Source organism: Rhinatrema bivittatum, chromosome 8 (assembly GCF_901001135.1).
Source record: "Rhinatrema bivittatum chromosome 8, aRhiBiv1.1, whole genome shotgun sequence".
NCBI classification, from domain to species: domain Eukaryota; kingdom Metazoa; phylum Chordata; class Amphibia; order Gymnophiona; family Rhinatrematidae; genus Rhinatrema; species Rhinatrema bivittatum.
In genome coordinates, this window is record NC_042622.1 from 12,125 (window position 1) to 32,663 (window position 20,539).

Here is a 20,539-nt window from a genome sequence, read left to right on the forward strand (position 1 = left end):
TCTACTAGAGTTAGTTAGAATCCTGGCAGCCGATTTTTGCAACATTTGTAGTGGTTTGGTTGTGATAGCTGGGAGGCCAATTAGCAGACAGTTGCAATAATCGATAAATAAACTAGTTATTTAATACAAAAACAGAAACTCCTGGTTTTGCCTACCTTCAGACTAGCTATACAAATACAGAACTCCTGATTTTTGCCTGCCTTATGACTAAGTAATTAATACGAAACATGTAAACTCCTGTATATTGCCTGCCTTCTGACCAGCTATTTAATACAAACACACAAACTCCTGGTTTTTGCCTGCATTCTGACTCACTATACAAATCCTCAAACTTCTGTTTTTTTGCCTGCCTTATGACAATCTATTTATTACAAAACACACAAGCTCCTGGTTATTGCCTGTCTTATGACTAGTTATTTAATACAAAAACACAAACTCCTGGTTTTTGTCTGCCGTTTGACTAGCTATTTAGTACAAACACACAAACTCCTGGTTTTTCCCTGCATTCTGACTCACTATACAAACCCTCAAACTTCTGGTTTTTGCCTGCCTTATAACAATCTATTTAATACAAAAACACAGAAACTCCTGGGTTTTGCCTGCCTTTTGATTAACTATTGAATACAAAACCCACAAACACCTCATTTTTGTCTGCCTTCTGACGAGCTATAAAAAACACACAAACTCCTGGTTTTTACCTGCCTTCTGACTAGCTGTTTAATACAAACACACAAACTCCTGGTTTTTGCCTGCCTTCTGACTAGCTATTTAATACAAAACACAGAAACTCCTAGTTTTTGCCTGAATTCTGACTAGCCATTTAATACAAAACACACAAGCTCTTTGTTTTTGCCTGCCATCTCAATAGCTATTTAATACAGACACCCAAACACGCTAAATAATATACCCCTGTAGTTTACTTCTCTCTAAAACTTTTAAGTTCTAACATTTCCCAAAGCAGTACTTACCGATTCTCTTCAGTCACCAGTAAGGTGATCCTCTCCTCTCATTGCTCCCACTGGATTGTATTTTAATTTCATGAAGTGTCCCCTTATCTTGGTTCAATTTGAAAGGGTAAATAACCATCATTAATATTTACCCTTTCCATCCCCTGATGATTTTATAGTCCTCTAACAGTGATTCCCAAACTTGGGTCTATCAGTGAGACCATGCATGATTCTGTCGGAAGGGTAGCTGCTGAGAAAAAGAGTGAGCTCTTCTCTAACCTTGCTGCTGTCTGTGACGTGTGAGTCATTGACTGCATGGTCCTGCTGTGCAAGTCAAGAAAAGCCTGATTCCACACCCATAGGAGTAAGGTGGATTGCCACTACCAAGAGCCTGCATCTATGTTGCTAAGAAGTGCAGAAAGAACATGGAGGATCATTTCCTCCAACCGTCTTCTACTGCACTGAAAGAAGTGGGGAAGAGCATGAGAAATAACCACAAAAAGAAGCCTGGTTCTGTGCTAAAAGGAGGATGGAAAGAATGCAGCAGTTTGCCACTGCTTCCATGAGTGTCTCCACTATTGATGCACATGCTCTACCCTCTGCTGGCCTGACAGCATGAGTAATATGGTGATGGGGGATGGCAGCACTCAGGAAGGGCACATGGGGGGGGGGGGGGGGGATGGAAAAGGACAGACCGAGGGAAAGGACCATAGGAGGAATGACATTCAGGAAGGAGCCATATAGATAGAAGCAGGGCAGGAAGGATGTCACTTAGGAAATGGCTATGGGGAGAGGGCAAGACAACCACCAGGGAATCATTATGAAACCTCCACATTTAAATTACCTACTGTATTGCCAACTCTGGTCTGTAATCCCCATAGAAATTTAAAAAATTATCTCCTAAACTTGGTCCTGCTCCTCCCTGGGCCCTCCTCTAGGCGCCGGCGTGCGCCTCTTCAAGATATTTAAAGGGCCAGTGGCGAGAAAAGTCAACGGCCCCACCGGAAGTCCTCTTCAGTCCACTTCCTGCTTCAGCCCTATAAAAGGTCTCAGTTCCTGTTCCTCAGAGCCTTGGGATCGGATGTCATGGTTATCCATGTTCTTCCTTGCCGGTCCAGGTCCTCCGTGGTCTTCATGTGTCCGAGATGGTTCTTTGTTCCATGTCTTCATGTTCCTGGTCTCGTTCCATGTTAGAGCTCCTTCATTGCCTAGTCCTGATGTTCCATATGTTGTGAAGTCCTGATGATCCTGTGTTCCAAGTTCTGAGTGTTCCGAGTGTTCCAAGTCATCCAAGTTCCGAGTGTTCCAAGTCTTCCAAGTTCCAAGTCTGCCAGCTCTTCGAATCCTCCAGATAGCCACCCTGAGGGTAAATCCATATGGATCCAGTTCTTGTTTCTGGTCATTGGAGCCTCATTTGGTTGTATCCCCTTCTGGCGCTTGTCTCATTCCCACGTGGTCTGTGACCAGCCTTCCTAGGTTGTGTAGGGCGCGCAAGCAGACAGGGTGGCCATGACCAGCCCACAGCGGGCTGTGTAGGGCGCCTTGAGAGACAGTGCCCACCTGTACCTTCCAAGTTCCAAGTCTTCATCTGAGTCCTTCCAAGTCCTCATCTGAGTCCTTCCAAGTTCCAAGTCTTTGTCTTGTTCCTGCCTTCAGCCTCTGTCTGGCCTCATGTACTCGTCGTTCCCAAGCGGCGAGTCCAAAAGAGCTTTCGAGTGGCCGGAGGGCTACTCCTGAGACCAGCATTGCATTGCTGGATCTCACTGGTGCCTGTAGGTCCAGCGGAGGGCTGATCCCACTTGGTTCCTGTTCCGAGTTCCTTGTCTCAGTTTAAGTCCTGCTTGTTTCTGCTACGCCCATGCTTGCTTGCTCTCACCTCCCACAATGTGTCTTGGGGCTCCTCTTTGAGTTGTGCAGTGGTTCAGAGGCTCATCCACTCCCATGAGCTAGCGACCGCGCCAGCATCAGGATCCGTAGACTGCGGTCACAACACTACCCTAGCTCACTTCCCAGCCCCCCTCCCTTTACAAAGGAAGTTAGCCCCCATCTTACCAAAATGTCACTGGTGCTTCTACTGTAGGCTCCACTATCACTGGACCACCAGGGACATTTTGGTGAGATGGGGAGATTCTAGGGATGAAGAGCCACTAGACATACAGGCCTACATTCCTGTGTAGGGAGGGCAGGGGATGGTCATTCCTCAAGGAAAAGTATTGCAGCTTAGTGTTTGACCCCTAATTTCCTTATTCTGTCATAATCTCTCTTTTAAAAATTAAATGCTACTGCAATAGTTTTATTTAAAGTCCTCCCTCTAGGAGGAACAAGATGGCCACTTATTGAGAAGCACGCTAAGAGCCTCCTCTTTCTGATTACCAGTCTTCTTTGTAACCTCCTGTCTCAATGCCTCACACCAAGCATAAAGCAAAGATGAGAAAGAATATTACCAGCTCTCCCTCCTTGGATCCTTTCCAACCTCAGATCGAGGGGTTTCTTGCTGTTTGCCTGTAGTAAGCACAGTTGCGAGTCCATTGCTGGGACTGACGGTGACCGGAAGTAACCCCACCATCTGAAGAGATCTCTCTCAGCCCAGGCATGCTGGTCACACTATCTCCCCCTTTCCACGGTGAATCGCTTCCATTACACATTTTGTTGGCTTCTTCTGAAGCGGGTTGGGGAGTTGTGCGTTTGTCAAGAGTGACCACGGAAGAGGCTAGTAGCCATTTTTCCCCTCTTACAAATATGGCTTTAGATATGGCTGGAATGAATGCCCCAATATCTGGGGCTTGTGGTGGAATTGCTCCTTTGCCTCCGACCCCAATATTGGTTCCCCTGGATGGCATGGAGTGGAGGTGAAATGGTGAATGTTTTGGCTGGGAAACACGCATTGAATAAATCCCCTGAGATTACTTTGGAAGCACTCTGGAATGCCTTAATGCCTCTTGATACTTCAATTTCATCTCTAACTAAAGTTATCCTGGAAACTAATAATCGTACTCTTCTTAATTCTAATTTACTTTCATTGCATGGAACTACGTTCTAGATACTCAAGTTACTGTAGTAGAAAATGTTCAGCAAACTCTGGTTCAGTCTGATCAGATATACTTCACGAAGTTGGAAAATATTCAAAATTCTCTTCAGTCTTAATTTAAAGATTATACATTTTCCTATGATTAAATTGATTCCTCCTGTAGACCTATTTAGGAATTATGGGCCGGATTTTCAAAGGGTTACGCTTATAAATCCAGAGGATTTATGCGCGTAAACGGGCTTACGTGTGCCGGGCCTATTTTCAAAAGGCCCGGTGACGCGTGTAAAACCCCGAGACGTGTGTAAGTCCCAGGGCTTTACTAAAGGGACAGTCTGGGGGCAGAGCGGGGTCAGAGGCTCCAGGCAGTTGGCCGGCGCTGAAGTTAGTTTTGAAACAAAAAAAAGAAGACAAAAAAGGTAGGGGGGAAAGGGTGGGGAGGTGGGGGAAGGGAAGGGAAGGTGGGATGGCGCATGTTATAAAATCAGGCGCACCTTTTAAAATCTACCCCTATATTTCTCAAGTTGTGAAAATCCCTAATGCAGCAATGCCTGTAGTAACTAAGGCATATTATTTACCTCACGCAGAAGATGTTCCAGGTGGGAATGTACCTCAGGATACGTCTTTGGATCTTACTAATATTCTTGAAACTTCGCAGTCTATAGAAATTTCACAAAACATAACTCTTTTGGTGACTTTTGCTTTTTCTTCTGATCGTAATAATGTTCTCAAATTTTTCTTTAGCAATTGTTCTTTATTATACTGAGGGCAAAAGTTATGGGTATATCCAGATGTCACTTTGTAGGAAAACAAATTCTCTCTATATGTTCCAAAGTTATATCTAAGGGGGGTTTATTGGTTCTATGATACCCTACTAAGTGTAATATTAAGCTTTTTGATGTCAATTGTATTTTTTACGAACCATCTCAACTTCACTCGCTCTTAGACTCACACCCTTAATAGTCGTTCTTATTGTCCGGCTATATATAAAGTTAAACTGGCAATTTTCTTCTAAATATTCTTTTTTATTTATTTCATGGTGCAATATACTCGCTCATTTTTCTTTGTTTCCCCCCATTTTCCTTTAACCTTAAGAGAATACTTGAGTCTTTACCTTTTTTTCCTCAATGATATTGTCTTTATATATTTGTTGTATACCTCACATTACTGTCACAAGGAACTCTTGTGTTATACTGAAATGTATAAAAAAGCCCTCCCTCCAATGATGATGTCCAGTTTGCTTGCATTATGACCACTATTGCTAAGTGGCCTCACCACAGTAACCTATTACATCAGGTTCTCTGTTCCACTGAAGATTAGATCTAAAATAGCTCCACTCTTTTCTGTTCTAGGACCAGCGGCTCCATGAAAATTTCAATTCACTCAGACACAAGATCAAACACTACAGGGAAGACCAGGCTGACACCTCTGTGGGGAAATACTTTCTGGAATCAGATCACTGTGTTAATGACCTTTTGATCAGCATAATTAAAGGAAAATTTAAAACAATTCAGGAATCTAAGACTTTTGAGTTAAAATGATCAAACACATAAGGACTGACAAAAAAGGACTCAAAAAAATGTAGGTTTCTTATCACATTATGAGCCATACAATGTTTGAGATCCATATTCAGTGCCATTTGAGGGTTGAGGGAGCATTACAAGAGAGCCACTGGTTTAACACAAAAAGAGAGAATGTATTTGATGGTTTCCCATCCAAGGAAACCCATGATATATTCAGTTCCCAAGATATACAAAGATCTTGATTGTCCTCCCATTAGTCCGATCGTATCACAGAATGGGTCAGCCTTGGAGCTGGTGGCTGCATTCATTGACATATTTTTTAAACCCTTTGTCCAACAAGTTAGATCATATGTCAAGGACACGGCACATTTTTTAACGTTACTACAATTATTGGTTATAGATCAGGCAGATTATATTATGGTCACTATGGACATTAGCTCTCTGTATACCAACATCCCCCAACAAAGTGCCCTCCAGATTGTTTTTCAAACCTTGTCATGACGGACAACTCCTCACAGAATTACAACTGAGTTATTAATGGATTTAACAGAAATAGTGTTATTTAATAACTACTTTTCATTTGGACAGGATTGCTTTCAACATATACATGGGATTCCTATGGGATCGCGCTTAGCACCAGCTGTAGCAAACTTGTATGTTGCCAATTTGGAAGAGAGTCACATCGTTCCATCAGAATGGTGGGGAGACATCAGATGTTGCCTCAGATTCATAGATGACATTTTTTCATTTGGATCGGTTCCGATCAATGACTACAGAGGTTCCTCACATGGATCAACACAGTGGACAGTAGCTTGAAATTTACAGCACACTCATCATTGGATCAGATCACTTTTTTGGATGTAGAAGTTACTAAAGTTCATGGATAAGATATTCCATACTGGGTCAGACTAAGGGTCCATCAAGCCCAGTATCCTGTTTCCAACAGTGGCCAATCCAAGTCACAAGTACCCAAACATTAAATACATCTCAGGCTACTCTTGCTTATTAATTGTTTATGGATTTTTCTTCTAGGAACTTATCCAAAACAGTTACAAAGTTGCAAACAGATGATAAATGCTACACAGTCCTTCTCAAACTCACTACAACTTAACTTAAACTTCTTTACCACTTCCTTTAGGAGGAAGGGAGGAAAAATAGCCTAGTGGTTAGAGCAGTGGACTATGAACCAGGAGACCAGCGTTTGAGTCCCGCTGTCCCTCCTTGTGACCTTGGGCAAGTCACTTTACCCTCCATTGCCTCAGGTACAAAACTTAGATTGTAAGCCCTCTGGGGATAGGGAAATACCTAACATGTGATATCTCAGATTGAATGTTGGTATATAAAAATAATAATAATAAGATTCCATGAGGGTTCATTCTATCTGTGGATGTGCCGATCTCTCAACATCACAGTATACCGTAAATCCATGGACAGGAACAACTTATTGAAGTCACCATGCTTATAAGGGGTAGATTTTCAAAGGCTACACACATAACCCAAGAAAATCTGTGCTTGCCCCAGGGCTTCAAAAAAGGGGCAGGTACAGCAGGGGGGTCTGGGGGCATGGTGGAGGTTTGGGGGGATGGCACGCTGGCACACCCAAGTTACACCTGCAAAGGTAGGGGGGATCTAGTTAGGGCTGGGGGTGGTGTAGGGAGGGGAAGGTGGGGGAGAGTGGTAGAAAAGTTCCCTCCAAGACTGCTCCAAAATCAGAGCGGCCTCAGAGGGAACAGAGGCGCACGTGTTATAAAATCGGGCGTAGATTTGTTTGCGCCAGGTTGCGGGAACAAATCTGCACCCATGTGCAGGCTTTAAAATCTGCCCCACAATTTCAAAAACTGCCTACCAGTGAGCCAATTTTTTAGAATTAGACATATTTGTTCCTCAGATATGGAATTTGAAATCCAGGCAGACAAATTAAAAGAGAGATTCAGAGTCCAAGGATATCCCCATAAGGCAATTCAGAGGGCATAAAAAAGAGCAAAGGGGTAGATTTTAAAAGGGTTACGCGCATAACTTATGCGCGTAACCCTTTAAAACTCACCCCCTGCACGCGCCGAGCCTATTTTGCATAGGCTTGGCGGCATGCGCAAGCCCCGGGACGCACGTAAGTCCCGGGGCTTTCCGGGGGGGGGGGGGGTGCATATTGGGGGGGGGGGGGGCGTGTCAGGGCCGACACGACATTCGGGGCGTTCCGGGGCATATCGGGGGGCGTGGTGCCGGCCTGGAGGCGTTTCGGGGGTGTGGCCAAGGCCTCCGAAACAGGTCCCGGGCCGGGGAATCGCGCACCAGCAGCCCACTGGCGCGCACGAGTTACGCCTGCTTCTGGCAGGCATAACTTTTAAAACACAGGTAGGGGGGGTTTAGATAGGGCCAGGGGGGGTGGGTTAGGTAGGGGAAGGGAGGGGAAGGTGCAGGGGGAGGTGGAGGGAACGGGCAGCGCGCGCAGGGCTCGGCTGTGATGTTGAGAGTCGGCGCGCACCCCCTTGCGCGCGCCGACCCCGGATTTTATAAGATACACACGGCTACGCTCGTATGTTATAAAATCCGGTGTACTTTTGTTTGCACCTAGTGCGCGAACAAAAGTACGCGCAGGCGCACTTTTAGAAAATCTACCCCAATATGTAGTGACCGCCAACAGTTGTCATATAAACCCAAAAAGGAAATATCAAGATTAGTATGCATATTACAACAATCCACCGCCACGGGAGTTATTATTTTGGCCATTAAGAAGCACTGGCATGTTTTTTCATTGCATAAAGAATTTATAGAACTCCTATTGTTTGCTACAACGAAAGGCCAAAACATTAAGGACATGTTGGTACATGCACAACTGGATTATAATGTTCCTACAGAGGAGATTGTAGGTCATCAGATATGTGGGTGTTGCAGTTGGTGCCAGCAAACCATAGTGGGGAAAGAATGGGTAGACCCTGTCACACTCTACAAAGTTTGGAGAAACAGTAACACTAATTGCAACTCTTGTAATGTGGTATACATTATTATTTGCTCATGTCACAAACTTTATGTGGGTCGGTCATCACGCCAAGTACGCATTAGATTAGGGGAAACAAGTCACGGTACACCACAGCTGAAATGACAGCTCCTATGGTGCAGCATTTGAAGGAAGCTGGACATGGTATAGCAGATTTAAAATGGACTGTACTGGAACAAGTTAAAGTTTCCCCATGGGGTGGGGACTTAAGCATACGACTGAACTATCGTGAATCATTATGGATTTACCCACTACAGTCCTCACATCCAGCGGGGATGAATGAAGAGTTAAACTTATCTACAGTTTTGTAACACAACTCTATCTGCTTGGTTGTAATACCATAAGCGTATATTGTTTATATCAGGTCCGTTTGGACACAAGTGTTTGCATTTAAAGTTGGGCAGTTTGTTCCCATTGAGTTTGACATTATAAGCAAATATACGTTGTGTTACCAACTAGGTCCATCGGAGTCGACAGCTCCATAAACAAGGAGGCGTGGTTAATTTCATAAGCCGTCATGTTTAAAATCCCTCACAGAGCAAAACTTCCTAATAGGGTGCATCCCCATTGGCTCTTTGGATCTTAAAAGTCGTTGGATTGGTTAAAATTCCATATTGAGGTGTGGGTTATAAGCAGTATGCGCTGGACATCGGTTCAGTTGACATCCAGACCAGGAGAGACTCAAGATCGGGACATCTGTAGAAATAATGAACCTTTGAGGAATTCAAGGGAAACGGCAAAAACCGGGAGAGACTTAAGATTGGCACATCCGCAGAAAGAATGAACCCTCGTGGAATCTAAAGGAAGTGGTGAAGGCATTTAAGTTAAGTTGTAGTGAGTTTGAGAAGGACTGTGTAGTATTTATTAGGGATGTGAATCGTTTTTTGACGATTTAAAATATCATCCAATATTTTTTTAAATCGTCAAAAATCGTTAAAGAGTGCGATACAATAGAAATTGCCCCGATTTATTGTGAAAAATCATTAATCGGGTTTGTGTCCATTAACTGGAGTTATTGGGGGGAGGGCGGGAAAACCGGCACACGAAAACAACCCCTAAACCCACCCCAACCCTTTAAAACTAATCCCTTACCTTCCCCCACCCTCCCAAAGCCCCCAAAATGTTTTAAAATCACCTGGTGGTCCATTGGAAGCCCCGGGACTGATTGCCCGCTCTCGGGCCGTCGGCTGCCACTAATGAAAATGGCGCCGATGGCCTGATAAAAAAAAACAAACCACCCGACCCTTTAAAACTGACCCCTTACCCTCCCCCACCCTCCCGACCCCCCCCCAAAACGTTTTAAAATTACCTGGTGGTCCAGTGGGGGCGCGGGGAGCGATCTCCCGCTCTCGGGCCATTGGCTGCCACTAATAAAAATGGCGCCGATGGCCCTTTGCCCTTACCATGTGACAGGGTATCCGTGCCATTGGCCGGCCCCTGTCACATGGTAGGAGCACTGGATGGCCCGCATCATTTTTAAAGATATACATTTAGTATTAATAATAAACATATTGCAGTGAAGACTTTGAAGAAATCCCTTTGGCACAGTGGTTGAACAGTGCGTTCATTTTGTGATTGAGAATAAGTTTGGACTTAGGCAGCAATACGGTGGGATTTGGTGAAGATGTGAAGATGTGAAGATGTGAAGATGTGAAGATGTGGTGAAGACCAGAACTGTGAAGGACTTCAAAGGGGCGTGGGATAAACACTGTGGATCCATAAAGTCAAGAGGCCGCCAATGAAGAGTGGGTGACTCACCAGAATGATGGCTACTGCCTGGAGACAATACCCTTATTCAATAAACATACACATGCTTACTGTGACTCCAACATCGTTCTAGCTTCAACAGCAAGAGGAAATGTGGAATAAAGGATCTGCACTCACAAAGGGGGGAGTAGCTGGCTTGTTACGGCAGTTACTACCCCAAACCAAATAAGCCTGTTACTTCTATTTCTATGCATATACAGCATAGTTCTCTGCTTCAACGGCAGGGGAGAAGAAAAAACTGATACTTCACGCATATCCAGCATAGCTCCCTGCTTCAACGGCAGGGGAGAAGAAAAAAGGGTTCACACTCACAAAGCGGGGAGTAGCTGGCTTGTTACGGCGGTTACTACCCCAAACCAAATGTGCCTGATCCTTCACTTTCGATGCATATCCAGCATGGCTCTCTGCTTCAACAGCATGGGAGAAGAATAAACTGATACCTCAAGCATATCCAGCATAGCTCCCTGCTTCAACGGCAGGGGAGAAGATAAACAACCAATAAGGGCTGTATAACATAGTCTGAGTAGAACAAATAAGCATGGGTGTAGCTTGCTTATTGCGGCGGTTACTACCCCTACTACCCCTAACTTATCAGCTAGATATTCACTTGGATGCAGCTCCATCACTGCTTTCTACATTAATGGTGGGGGTGGAAAGGAAATAGAACCAAGAGCTAAGAGAAACAGATAAGTATGAGAGAAAAAAGTGTGTGAAGCTTGCTGGGCAGACTGGATGGGCCATTTGGTCTTCTTCTGCCGTCATTTCTATATGTTTCTATGATTTGAAAATCCTGTTGTGCTGACCAAGTCCAAGATAACTGGATAAGTGTTTATTTGATTAAAAAATTATGCAGCTAGCTCAGGCAGGAGGCAGGCGTGGGGTGGGGGCAGAGCTGGCAATCCAGCTAAGAGGGAGATTTACTCATCTGTAATACTTTATCTTGGGAGGGACCAAACATCATGGGGATGCATCCCTGTAATATTTAGCACCTACACAACAAACTATAGCGGCAGTTCTGCCGAGTGATTTTTTATTGCAGTACAAATTCATGACAAAACATTACCCTGCAGCTCAGTGCCTTTCTGTGCCTCAGTTAAAGGGTCCATGGCACTAAAAATAGTCTCCTCAAATAAAAAAAACACCGCATGGATCTTTGCAGACCCCTGCCCACATCTCCCCTGCCACCTTGTCAGGTAGACCTGGCCCACAAAACAAAATGAAAATCTTAGGAAATTGCACAGTGACAGCCCCCCCCCCCCTTTCCCTCCTCCTAATTCAAGAAAAGTAACCCCCCCCCCCACCCCAAATATCCCCATTCCTTCCTCAGCTCCCCTTCAAATATATTAATATCCCTAGGGTCTAGTGATCCCACCCTCCCACTCCCTAACCCCCAAAAATGACCCAAAAATGACCTTTCCCTTATCACGTGGTGGGGCAAGGTCCAAGAACTGGACTTAGACCATGTTGCCTGGGTCTGGTCCTGGGACCTTCCCCTATCACATGTTGAGGCAAGGTCATATCAACACCATTTTGAAAAATGGCATTGACAGGATTGGAGCTAGGGGCTGCTCCTAGGCCCCACTGACCTCTGAAGAAATATGGTGGGGGGGGGGGGATCCACCTGTCCCCCAGACCACCACGGCCATATTTTTAGGTTGGGGATGCTGGGATGGGTAAACTAGACCCCCAGAGATATTAATTTATTTGGAAGGGATGGGGGCTTAAAGCCTAAGAGGCCACATTTCTGGAATTTGAGAGGGGGTGGGATAAGGGAGCGGATCCTAAGATTTTTTCCTTTTTTAGGCCATGGTCACTTGGAAGGCAGCATTGAGAGCAGAAGATGGTCTCCACAAACCCCTGGGGTCTATTTTGGGGCTACCTTGGCCCTTTAATTTCCTCACAGGACCATCAGGGATCCACTTTAGTGTCCCAATGCTCCAGTGGGAAAATACCTACAGCTTCTTCCAACACGCTAAAATAACAGGGCTAATTTTTCTAAGTCAGCCAAATTAATGTAAGTTGGCAAAGGTGCTTATTTTTATAGGGAGCGGAAATCTTGTGTTATATCCTGCTATATTGTGTGATAAATAGCATTTAACATGCATTACCTGCTGTTTAACTTGCGATATCGCCTTATTAGTAAATCCAGCTCTAAGTTAGCTGGATAAACACCATTGCCAGATAACTTTATCATGGCTGAACACCTAAATGCCTTTGAATATGGACCTCTATGTAACTTCTTTCCACCCATGTGTCCCTGTGGTTTACTTAGATGCATGTATTGTACATCATTATAGAACAGTGAACCTTGTGAGCTTCCTAGCTAATTTTAGTGTGGGAGTTCCAATAGGGTGTCTTTCTATCTTTTGTCCATATGCTTCCTTTGTTTGTTTTTTTCTTGGTTTGAAGTAAACACAACACTCAGAGCAGAACAGCAAGAAGCTCTTAGAAGGAAGGCAAATTGATTAAGGTGAGGTGAAAGAAGCTATTTTAAGCAAAAAAAAATCTTTCAAAAATTGGAAGAAGGATCCATCTGAAGAAAATAGGAAAAAGCATAAGCATTTCAAGTTAAGTGTAAAACACTGATAAGGCAGGCTAACAGACAATTTGAAATTAAGTTGGCCATAGAGGCAAAACCTCATAATAAAAACTTTTAAAAATATATCCGAAGCAAGAAACATGTGAGTGAGTCGGTTGGACCATTAGATGACCGAGGGGTTAAAGGGGCTCTTAGGGAAAATAAGGCCATTGCAGAAACACTAAATTAATTCTTCGCTTTTGTGTTTACTGATGAGGATGTTGAGGAGATACCAGTTCCGGAGATGGTTTTCAAGGGTGATGAGTCAGATAAATTGAATCAAATCACTGTGAACTTGGAAGATGTAGTAGGTCAGATTGACAAAATAAAGAGTAGCAAATCACCGGGACCGGATGGTGTGCACACCAAGGTTCTGAAGGAATGAAAAAAGGAAATTTCAAATCTATTATTTAAAATTTGTAACCTATCATTAAAATCATCTGGAGGGTGGCCAATGTAACCCCAATATTTAAAAAGGGCTCCAGGGGTGATCCAGGAAACTATAGACCAGTGAGCCTGACTTCAGTGCTGGGAAAAATACTCGGGCTGATACAGAAAACCGCATGGGAGAGCCGGCGAGCTCCTGTTCTCCCGACACGCGCACAGGCCACTCTCTTGGGTGCGCGATTCAGGGAGCCCAGGTATGCTAATTAGGGCCCACGGTAAAAAGAGGCGCTAGGGACACTAGCGCATCCCTAGTGCCTCCTTTTTGACAGAAGCGGCAGCTATCAGCGGGTTTGACAGCCGACACTCAATTTTACTGGCGTCGGTTCTCGAACCCGCTGACAGCCACAGGTTCGGAAAACGAACGCCGACTAAATTGAGCATCCCTCTTCCAACCCGCGGGAAGATTTAAAATTTTTTTTTAAATTTTACATTTTTTTTTACTTTTGGGGCCTCCGACTTAATATCGCTATGATAATAAGTCGGAGGGTGTACAGAAAAGCATTTTTTTCTGCTTTTCTGAACACTTTCCCGATACTGGCCAAAATTAATGCCTGCCGTTGGGCAGGCATTAATTTCTGAAAGTAAAATGTGCGGCCTGGCTGCACATTTTACTTTCTGGATCGTGCGGGAATGACTAATAGGCTCATCAACATGCTTTTGCATGTTGCGGGCGCTATTAGTTTCGGGGGGATTGGCTGCGCATTTTCGACACGCTCTTATCCCTTACTGTATAAAGGGTAAAAATAGCGCGTCGAAAACACGCGGCCAAACGCGGGCTAACAGTGCGCTCCACTGAAGCGCACTTTACTATATCGGCCCGAGTGGAAACTATTCTAAAGATCAAAATCACAGACAGTGGTTTAATGGAACAGAGTCAGCATGGATTTACACAAGGGAAGTCTTGCCTCAAAAATGTGCTTCTTTGTTTTGAAGGGGTTAATAAACATGTGGATAAAGGTGAACCGGTAGATGTAGTGTATTTGTATTTTCAGAAGGCGTTTGACAAAGTTCCTCATGAGAGGCTTCTAGGAAAAGTAAAAAGTCATGGGATAGGAGGCGATGTCCTTTCGTGGATTACAAACTGGTTAAAGACAGGAAACAGAGAGTAGGATTAAATGGACAATTTTCTCAGTGGAAAGAGTAAACAGTGGAGTGCCTCAGGGATCTGTACTTGGACTGGTGCTTTCCAATATATATATCAATGATCTGGAAAGGAATACAATGAGGGGCAGATTTTTATTCTTACCCGGCGCGCACAAATGTACACCCGATTTGATAACTGCCGCGTGCATGTTATAAAATCCAGGGTCGGCGCACACAAGGGGGTGCACACTTGTGCAACTTGTGCACGCTGAGCCCTGGGGAGGCCCGATGGCTTTCCCCGTTCTCTCCAAGGCCGCTCCAAAATTGGAGCGGCCTTGGAGGGAACTTTTTTTCGGCTCCTCCCCCCTCCTTCCCCCATCTTCCCCTCCCTTTCCCTCCCTTCCCCATCTAACCCTCCCCCCAGCACTACCTAAATCCCCCCCCCCCTACCTTTTGGCATAACTTGTGCACGCCGCTGCTTTGCCGGAGGACTCGGGACCACCCCCGGCCCTCGTCCTGCCCATTTTTGAAAGCCCCGGGACATATGCGCATCCCAGGGCTGTTGCGCGCCGCCGAGTCTATGCAAAATAGGCTCGGCGCGCACAGGGGTAGGTTTTTGGGGGTTATGCGCGTATATTACGCGCGTAACCCTTTGAAAATCTACCCCTGAGTGAGGTAATCAAATTTGCAGATATAAAATTATTCAGAGTAATTAAATCACAAGCAGATTGTGATAAATTGCAGGAAGACCTTGTGAGACTGGAAAATTGGGCATCCAAATGGCAGATGAAATTTAATGTGGACAAGTGCAAGGTGATGCATATAGGGAAAAATAACCCATGCTATAATTACACAATGTTGGTTTCCATATTAGGTGCTACAACCCAAGAAAGAGATCTAGGCGTCATAGTGGATAACACATTGAAATCGTCGGTTCAGTGTGCTGGGGCAGTCAAAAAAGCAAACAGAATGTTGGGAATTATTAGAAAAGGAATGATGAATAAAACAGAAAATGTCATAATGCCTCTGTATCGCTCCATGGTGAGACCGCATCTTGAATACTGTGTACAATTCTGGTCGCCGCATCTCAAAAAAGATATAATTGTGATGGAGAAGGTACAGAGAAGGGCTACCAAAATGATAAGGGGAATGGAACAACTCCCCTATGAGGAAAGACTAAAGAGGTTAGGACTTTTCAGCTTGGAGAAGAGACGACTGAGGGGGGATATGATAGAGGTGTTTAAAATCATGAGAGGTCTAGAACGGGTAGATGTGAATCGGTTATTTACTCTTTCGGATAGTAGAAAGACTAGGGGGCACTCCATGAAGTTAGCATGGGGCACATTTAAAACTAATCGGAGAAAGTTCTTTTTTACTCAACGCACAATTAAACTCTGGAATTTGTTGCCAGAGGATGTGGTTAGTGCAGTTAGTGTAGCTGGGTTTAAAAAAGGATTGGATAAGTTCTTGGAGGAGAAGTCCATTACCTGCTATTAATCCAGTTGATGGGCATGGTAACTTTTAAACGTCCGCATGGGCATCCATGTGCGCACGGTTGTCAGGGATGCGCCAGTTTTATAATATGCGCTCATCAATGTGCATGTTATAAAATGTGCTACCCGTGTGCACATGATTTTATATCAGTGCATGCTGTCTCGCACGCACAAGTGGGGGGAAAATTTAGTAGATGTGCGGGTGACAGCATAGGCCTTTTCTCCAGTTCCCTCCCAGTTTGCTCCAAGAAAGGAGTGGACTGGGAGGGTACTTCCTAAAAACCCTACCTAATCTGCCTCCCTTTTCTCCTATTAGTCCCGACCCCTAAAACCCCCTGCTATCCTAGTTTCTTTTTGTTTTCTTACTTACCCACAGTCTGGAGCAGCAGCAGCAAGTCGCGTGGGTCTGCATTCAACCAGACAGGACCTTACTGACGCTGTCCTGGCCCGCCCATGCCCTGCCCACACTCAGACCCCACCTCCGGCCCGCCCATGCCCTGCCCACACTCAGACCCCACCTCCGGCCCGCCCATGCCCTGCCCACACTCAGACCTCCACCTCCGGCCCGCCCATGCCCTGCCCACACTCAGACCCACCTCCGGCCCGCCCATGCCCTGCCCACACTCAGACCTCACCTCCGGCCCGCCATTGCCCTGCCCACACTCAGACCCCACCTCCGGCCCGCCCATGCCCTGCCCACACTCAGACCCCACCTCCGGCCCGCCCATGCCCTGCCCACACTCAGACCCCACCTCCGGCCCGCCCATGCCCTGCCCACACTCAGACCCCACCTCCGGCCCGCCCATGCCCTGCCCACACTCAGACCTCACCTCCGGCCCGCCCATGCCCTGCCCACACTCAGACCCCACCTCCGGCCCGCCCATGCCCTGCCCACACTCAGACCCCACCTCCGGCCCGCCCATGCCCTGCCCACACTCAGACCTCACCTCCGGCCCGCCCATGCCCTGCCCACACTCAGACCCCACCTCCGGCCCGCCCATGCCCTGCCCACACTCAGACCCCACCTCCGGCCCGCCCATGCCCCTGCCCACACTCAGACCCCACCTCCGGCCCGCCCATGCTCTGCCCACACTCAGACCCCACCTCCGGCCCGCCCATGCCCTGCCCACACTCAGACCCCACCTCCGGCCCGCCCATGCTCTGCCCACACTCAGACCCCACCTCCGACCCGCCCATGCTCTGCCCACACTCAGACCTCACCTCCGGCCCGCCCATGCCCTGCCCACACTCAGACCCCACCTCCGGCCCGCCCATGCCCTGCCCACACTCAGACCCCACCTCCGGCCCGCCCATGCCCTGCCCACACTCAGACCCCACCTCCGGCCCGCCCATGCCCTGCCCACACTCAGACCCCACCTCCGACCCGCCCATGCCCTGCCCACAGTCAGACCCCACCTCCGACCCGCCCATGCCCTGCCCACACTCAGACTCCACCTCCGGCCCGCCCATGCCCTGCCCACACTCAGACCCCACCTCCGGCCCGCCCATGCCCTGCCCACACTCAGACCCCACCTCCGGCCCGCCCATGCCCTGCCCACACTCAGACCCCACCTCCGGCCCACCCATGCCCTGCCCACACTCAGACTCCACCTCCGGCCCGCCCATGCCCTGCCCACACTCAGACCCCACCTCCGGCCCGCCCATGCCCTGCCCACACTCAGACCCCACCTCCGGCCCCGCCCATGCCCTGCCCACACTCAGACCCCACCTCCGGCCCGCCCATGCCCTGCCCACACTCAGACCCCACCTCCGGCCTGCCCCTTTTTGGAATAGGCTTTCCTGTGCACATAGGGACGGGTACGCGTGTGGCTGCGTGTGTTTTAAAATCCCCGTCCACGTGCAAATCTGCCTGTTTTGGCATGCATAGGCCTTTTAAAATTCAGCCTTTATGGAATAGCAACTGCTATTCCTGGCATCACTGGATGGGATCTACTTAGTGTTTGGGTACTTGCCAGGTTCTTATGGCCTGGATTGGCCACTGTTGGAAACAGGATGCTGGGCTTGATGGACCCTTGGTCTGACCCAGTATGGCAATTTCTTATGTTCTTAATTTTCAAAGTGGCCTGCCCAGGTGCAGTATCTGTGGTAACTTTGCACTCGCAGAAAATCCAATCATTCTTTGCTTAGAAAATTGTCCATGGACATTACACCTGTTTTTTGTGTGGGATAAATTTGGCAGGGAAATAGCACATATACATTTAAAAGTGCAATATGCATGCACTATTTCCTAATCCTGCCCCAAATCAGCCCCCTCCACCGGGAGCACCTTCACTTAAGCAGTCTAAGAGTGCGTGTGCTGTAATACCCCATGGTTTCTTTTAGCTGGCTTACGCCCTTTTACCCCTTATAAATTGATATTTACCCAGGAAAATTGCTTTTGGAAATTGTTCTCTTATTCGGTTAAATAGCAGCTTAGCTGGTAAAATGTCCCTCCTCTGAGCAGCTAATAATAAGCTGGTTTTCCACAGTGTGCGTATTTCTGGCTAGTGAAAAGGAGGAATTCCTCTTTTTCATATGTAAGCCAGGGAAGTACAATAGTGCATATATTTGACACTGTGAGATGCATATTGAGTCGCTGTCAGAATAGCAAAGTTAGTCAGATAAACTTATCAGGCTAACTTTGGAGGTATATACAATAGTGTAGCCACACTTTTGAATATAGCCAGCAAATTTTATCCAACTAACTGTAGCTCAGTTCTTTGGTCCGATCAGACTTAGCCAGCTAATTAAACTGTGGAATTTGTTGCCAGAAGATGTGGTTAGTGCAGTTAGTGTAGCTGTGTTTAAAAAAGGATTGGATAAGTTCTTGGAGGAGAAGTCCATTACCTGCTATTAAGTTCACTTAGGGGTAGATTTTCAGACGAGCGCGAACAGCCTACTTTTGTTTGCGCTCCAGGCGCAAACAAAAGTACGCTGGATTTTAGTAGATACGCGCGGAGCCGCGCGTATCCACTAAAATCCTGGATCGGCGCGCGCAAGGCTATCGATTTTGTATAGCCTGCGCGCGCCGAGCCGCGCTGCCTCCCCCCGTTCCCTCCAAGGCCGCTCCGAAATCGGAGCGGCCTCGGAGGGAACTTTCCTTTGCCCTCCCCTCACCTTACCCTCCCTTCCCCTACCTAACCCACCCACCCGGCCCTGTCTACACCCCCCCCCTTACCTTTGTCGGGGGATTTACGCCTCCCGGAGGGAGACGTAAATCCCCGCGCGCCAGCGGGCCTGCTGCGCGCCGGGCCGCGACCTGGGGGCGGGTACGGAGGGCGCGGCCACGCCCCCGGGCCGTAGCCACGCCCCGTACCCGCCCCCAAAACGCTGCCGACACGCCCCCGCAACGCCGCGCGCTCCGGCCCCGCCCCCGACACGCCCCCCTCCGAGAACCCCGGGACGTACGCGAGTCCCGGGGCTCTGCGCGCGCCGGGAGGCCTATGTAAAATAGGCCTCCCGGCGCGCAGGGCCCTGCTCGCGTAAATCCGCCCGGTTTTGGGCGGATTTACGCGAGCAGGGCTCTGAAAATCCGCCCCTTAGAGAATAGCCACTGCCATTAGCAATGGTAACATGGAATAGACTTAGTTTTTGGGTAATTGCCAGGTTCTTATGGCCTGGATTGGCCTCTGTTGGAAACAGGATGCTGGGCTTGATGGACCCTTGGTCTGACCCAGTATGGCATGTTCTTATGTTCTTATGTTCTTATGTTCTTATGTTATCTGGCTAATTCTGAATATTGGTATTAGCTGGCTAACTTACATGGCTAAGTCAACTCCTCCCAGTTATGCGCCCGTAACGCGTTTAACTTACCTAATTAAATTCTAGCTGGCTAACTTATTAGGCAGCTAAAATTTAGCCAGATAAGTCCATAAATCTTCATTTAGCTGGATAACTTCTGCTCTGTTAGCTGGATAACTTCTGCTCTGTTAGCTGGATAACTTCTGCTCTGCTACTTTTTTGTGGCCATCCGCACAAGTAGCAGATGCACAGCATCAGCATGTAGCTGCATTTAGTGTATGTGCTTTCTAGCCTATATTGCAGAAAGTGCAGCCTATCCAATATTTCTCATTCTAGCTTCTTGAACATACTATACGGATAGTTCTGTCTGCCTTCTTCTACAGATACCTTCGTACACTGTATCTTGGCCTCCAAAGTCGTTGGCACTCAGAGCACCGACAGCACCACTTCTACTGGCGCATGATGTTTGAAAGTGCTGACATCAGTATGTTACGACTTCTGGAAACATTCCTGAAAAGTGCCCCTCAGCTAGTGCTTCAGCTGAGCATCATGCTTCAACAAAGCCACATTCAGCCTCTTCAGGGTAAGCATTTCTATCTCCTCTACATCACTAATAGTCTGCCTCCTTCATCTACGTCTCTCTTGCTCTCTGTTTTTTCCACTATCTCATTCCTTATTCCAAGGAATTTCTAATGTCATTGTTTCACAGTTTTAGCTGCAATATTACAGTTATAACTAGAGACTTGTATTTGCAAGTGCTGAAAATGCTAAATTCTCCAGCAAGGGGCAGAATGCAGGAGAAAAAAAGCTGCTGTTATCTGTCTATTCAACATGCATAGGGGTGGGTAGACATTTCTTTTGTTTTATTTATTTGGAATGAAAAAAGAAACAAACAAAGGAAAATAAAAAATTGTCCAGTCCATGCCCCACTACAAAAAAA

The 20,539-nt window shown here is 46.9% G+C and overlaps 1 protein-coding gene across 1 annotated transcript in view; it reads left to right on the forward strand.

Annotated features, from left to right (window-relative positions):
• Window positions 1–20,539, forward strand: part of XKR7 (XK related 7) — a 43,862-nt gene that overhangs the window by 8,912 nt on the left and 14,411 nt on the right. Inside the window, 1 exon segment of the mRNA XM_029611721.1 lies at window positions 19,983–20,182. Coding sequence (XP_029467581.1) covers window positions 19,983–20,182 — 200 coding nt within the window.